The 4604-nt window shown below is 42.3% G+C and overlaps 1 protein-coding gene across 1 annotated transcript; it reads right to left on the reverse strand.

The window, feature by feature from the left end:
- Positions 1–426: 426 nt before the first annotated feature.
- LOC116761203 (uroporphyrinogen-III synthase-like) lies at positions 427–1227 on the reverse strand. Its single transcript, XM_032646958.1, has 2 exons — positions 1208–1227; positions 427–1141 (listed from the first exon to the last, which is right to left on the reverse strand). Exons 1-2 carry the CDS (start codon positions 1225–1227, stop codon positions 427–429), a joined length of 735 nt encoding a protein of 244 aa, XP_032502849.1.
- Between the last annotated feature and the right edge of the window lie 3377 nt (positions 1228–4604).

Raw genomic sequence — 4604 nt, forward strand, 5'->3', positions numbered from 1 at the left:
GTATAGCTGATTCACTCTATTATACAGCAGAAACCAACACAACAATGTAAAGCAATTATACTCCAATAAAGATGTTTTTTTAAAAAAAGCAAAAAAAGAAAGAAAGAAGCTCCCTGAGATTGGGAACCAGCAAACAGCAGACATAATTCCAGGAGAAGCAGTTTGGTCACAAGATGACTTTTCCCCGTGAGCCTTTTATTCCCTCTGAAATCGTCTGGTCACAGGAGAGAGGGCGTCTGGAGAGCTCCGCTCTCGGACTCACCACCACGGGCCTGGCTGGGGCAACAGAGCCTTCCTGCAGGGCTGGACCCAGGCTGCAGACAGTGTCCCAGAGCAGTGCCCCGGACAGCCCAGTGCTGATGCCTGTGCTCCGTCCCTGGGCACCGACCGGAGTGAGCGTGCCAGCCGGGGTGGAGGGAGGGGCCGTCAGTGTCTATACAACTGAGACAGTCCTGACCCCCCAGGGGTGCTAATCTGGTCAATGTTGTCACCAGATAACTCTTGAATATGCTTGAGACTGTGTGTCAGGCCAGAGGGTCTGAAAAACGTGATGCTGGCTGGAATACCCTGCTGGGAATAGTAGCTGTTGAGGTTCCCCTGGATTCCTGGGTGTGGGATCGTCTGGTAGACGGTTAAGCTCTCCCCAGGAATCCCTTTGTCCTTGAGCATTTTCGGCAGGATTTCTCTTTTGAGGGTTCCACAGGGAAACAGAAGAGGCAGTGCTGACGACTCCCTAGAACAAATGCACTCTGCAAGCTTTTCTGCATTTCCACAGTTTTCTCCTTCTGTATGCAGGCCAATTTTATTCACTAGAGAAGCAGTAGCATTTCCCACCACATACACTGACTTAGCATTCCATTTTTCTTTCAGAGACTTTCTCCAGACTTCGGTTTTATTGTCTTTCTCCAAACACAGTTCCACTACTTCCACTGCTCTGGGGCTGGTAAAAATGAGGCCCCCGTAACCTTCAGGGTGAGACAGCTTCTCCGAAAAACTGGGAAGAGACAAAAACTCAAGTGATAAAACAGAGATCAAAGTGGCTTCAAGTCCATATAATCCTAATTCCCTGATGTAGGGATCCTGGCCACAGTCGTCCTCCTTAGGGTCTTCCAGAAAAGAACCTTCATTATTGCCTGGCAGTCTTTACAGGGTGATCGTCTGGCAGCGAGGCTGCGGGAGCGACCAGCAGGGAGGGCGGCCCCCTCACTGAGTGGCCAGCACTGCCATGGCGACAACCCTCCCTAGGCCCCAAGCACCAGCACTTGCGCGCGGGGGGGGGGGGCTCGCAGAGCCCCAGCCACGCTCAGCTGGAGCTCACGCATGCGCACCGACACCCCGAACAGATAAGATTACTACTACCGTAGTCACAGTAAACAGATATCTTAAGTTAATGATTTTAGGGCTTTTCCATGTATGGGAAGACGTAAGAATCTGGGGTAATTTAAATTCTTCCTGAGATATACATCTAACTATCTAAGGGCCTGTTTAGCCAAAGAACAGAGTGCCTTATCCTGTTTCTTCATCCTGAATACATCTCAATGTGTACTGTCAGTGGGCAACTGCAGTGGGTTGTAACTTAACCCTTGTATAACTGGTTGGTGAATGATGCTTTTTCTATTTTGTTTTTTTTTGTTCACAATACAGAAGATAACCTCCCGAAGACCTAATTGAAGAAGACGATACATTTATTTTAACAGAAACTTAGTAAATAGTATGATATTTTGAGTTGGCACAAGTTGAGATTCCAATTGTTTTATGTATATATAAAGTGCATAATTTATAACATGTTAATTTAATTTCTGTGTCTATATTTTGACCAGGTATTGCATATATTAATGACCTTTGTAAGGAAGTATATATACACACCTCTTAGAAGATTTGCATAAATTTGAGGTGTCACCTGAAAGTGTCATGGTACAAGTTTGGCCTTGTACTTAAATTGACAACTATTGCTTCTTAAAGGGAAGTGATCAGTCACTATCTTTTTTTAATCATTTGGAAACTGGAAAGAAAGCAGTTACTTTCTAAAAAACACAGTACGTGGCATAATGGAGCCTGGAGTTCCATGAGATTAGGAGAGAGGCACCCAACTTGAACCTGGCCTACAAGAAGAAGTTTCTTAAAGGACTTGAAATTAAAAGAGACCTGAAAGTGAGGAGTTGGCCTGGTGGAGGAGATAAATAGTTACCCTAGTGTAAGAAGCAGGACACACAAGGAAGAAAGACAGAAGGGGCAGGGTTCAGGGGAGAGAGAGAGAAAGTTGCACTTACAGGGCATGGGAAGAGAGAAATGAAGCTGGAGAAAAAGTAGGGTCAGATCATAAGAACCATGTATGTCATGGTAAAGAGTTAGGACTTTAAACAAAATAATACCATTTGCAGCAACATGTATGCAATGAGAGATCATCATACTAAGTGAAGTAAGTCAGAAGGAGAAAGACAAATACCATATGGTATCACTTATATGTGGAATCTAAAATATGACACAAGTGAACCTATTGATAAAGCATAAACAGTCTCACAGACATAGAGAACAGACTTGTGATTGCCAAGGAGCAGGAGGAGGGGAGGGATGGACTGGGAGTTTGGGGTTAGCAGAAGCAAACTATTACATATAGAATGGATGGACAACAAGGTCCTACTGTATAGCACAGGGAACGATATTCACTGTCCTGGGATAAACCATAATGAAAAAGAATATAAAAAATATAACTGAATCACTTTGCTGTACAGCAGGAATTAACACAACATTGTAAATCAACTACACTTCGTTAAAAAAAAAAAAAGAACTTTATTCTGATGCCAGGGGAATGATTTTTAACTTTTAAGCAAGAAGTGATGTTATCAGATTTGCATTTTAGCAATCTCTTTAGCTGTCCACATCCCTCATTTTTAGCCCATTAGATAAAAAAATACTGATCAATACTGAAATGTTTCATCTCAAATGATATACCACCTCCAAGAATGAATGAATGAAATATTGGGGAAATTTACTTAAATCTGGCACAGATGGGAAGTTTTTTGGTTTTTTTTTAAATTTTGATGAAGTTTATTTATTTATTTTTCTTTTTTTTTTTTTTGCGGTACGCAGGCCTCTCACTGTTGTGGCCTCTCCTGCTGCGGAACACAGGCTCCGGACACGCAGGCCCAGCGGCCATGGCTCACGGGACCAGCCGCTCCACGGCATGTGGGATCCTCCCGGACCGGGGCACGAACCCGCGTCCCCTGCATCGGCAGGCGGACTCCCAACCACTGCGCCACCAGGGAAGCCCTAGGAAGTTTTAAAACTGCTACCTACATCATGGGTTTTGTTTTGTTTTGTTTAATTTAGTTTTTGTTGTGGTGATTTGGTTACGATTTGTTAAACATCTCATACATAAATGCTGCTGAACTATCACTGGTTGCCAGGACAATAAGAGCATGGAATAACAGAATGCAATTCTGTACTACTACATTCCTCTTTCCTGACCAGGAAACACAACTCTAAGATTCTGAATACTCAAGCTTTCCATATGTTATTGACTACTTTGGTAGTTTAAATAGAAGTAGGTATTGATGTATATGCTTTCCAAAGACTAGTGCTATGAAACAGTAACCCATGAAGTGGGCAGGTCCAGAATATAAAGATAAATTTATTAGTTCCAGGAGCTACATCCCATAAAATGCTTGGTTTTTTTTTCAAGGAAATACAGAAATGCAGTCAGTCCTCTGACAAATATTTGCTAATACCACATTTGCACCCATTACTAATGTTAATATCACATTTATACCTGTTGCTCTGTTTCTGTTTCTTTCTAAATACATTCTAAGATTTTTGTTTTATTTCCACATTATAGTGGAATCTCTTTGGAGACATTTTAAATGCATTTAAACCCACCATGCAGATATCTGCAATGCACAAACTCAATGATCATGAGGTATTTAAAGTAGTCAAGGGACTTCCCTGGTGGCGCAGTGGTTAAGAATCCTCCTGCCAATGCAGGGGACACAGGTTCATTCCCTGGTCTGGGAAGATCCCACATGCCGCGGAACAACTAAGCCCGTGAGCCACAACTACTGAAGTCCGCGCTCCTCAATGAGAAGCCTGTGCACTGCAACTAGAGAAAGCTGGAGTGCAGCAACGAAGACCCAATGCAGCCAAAAAAATAATAAAGAGTAATAATAATAAAATAGTCAAACTCTTAGAAACAGAAAGTAGGATGGTGGGTGCCAAGTATTGGGAGGGGTGGTTGCCAGGTGTTGGGAGAGGTGGAAAGGGGAGCGACTGTTCAATGGGTATAGAGCTTTGGTTTTGCAAGAGGAAAAAATGTCTAGAGTCTGTTGTGCAATAATGTGCAGAGAGTTAACACTACTGTACTGTACACTTAAGATGGTAAATTTCATGCTATGTATTTTTACCATTATTACCAAAAAAAAACCCTCAATGACCAAGTTTACAACACATGCACCATGATATATTTTATCAGGAGCTATTTGGTTTTCAGCAATTATATGATGCCATAGAGTATAAGATGCAACCCAGTTTTGGAGATGTTAAAAAGTAAAAAAAAGAAAAATGTGTCTTTTTTTTTTTTTTTTTTTTGCGGTATGCGGGCCTCTCACTTT

Source organism: Phocoena sinus, chromosome 10 (genome assembly GCF_008692025.1).
Source record: "Phocoena sinus isolate mPhoSin1 chromosome 10, mPhoSin1.pri, whole genome shotgun sequence".
In the NCBI taxonomy this organism is placed as follows: domain Eukaryota; kingdom Metazoa; phylum Chordata; class Mammalia; order Artiodactyla; family Phocoenidae; genus Phocoena; species Phocoena sinus.

Bases quoted from the DNA above. Each gene is read 5' to 3' on its own strand.
- LOC116761203 (XM_032646958.1), bottom strand. From the start codon at position 1,227: ATGGCAGTGCTGGCCACTCA. The intron at 1,142-1,207 runs GTGAGGGGGCCG...CACCCTGTAAAG, and splicing joins ATGGCAGTGCTGGCCACTCA to ACTGCCAGGCAATAATGAAG.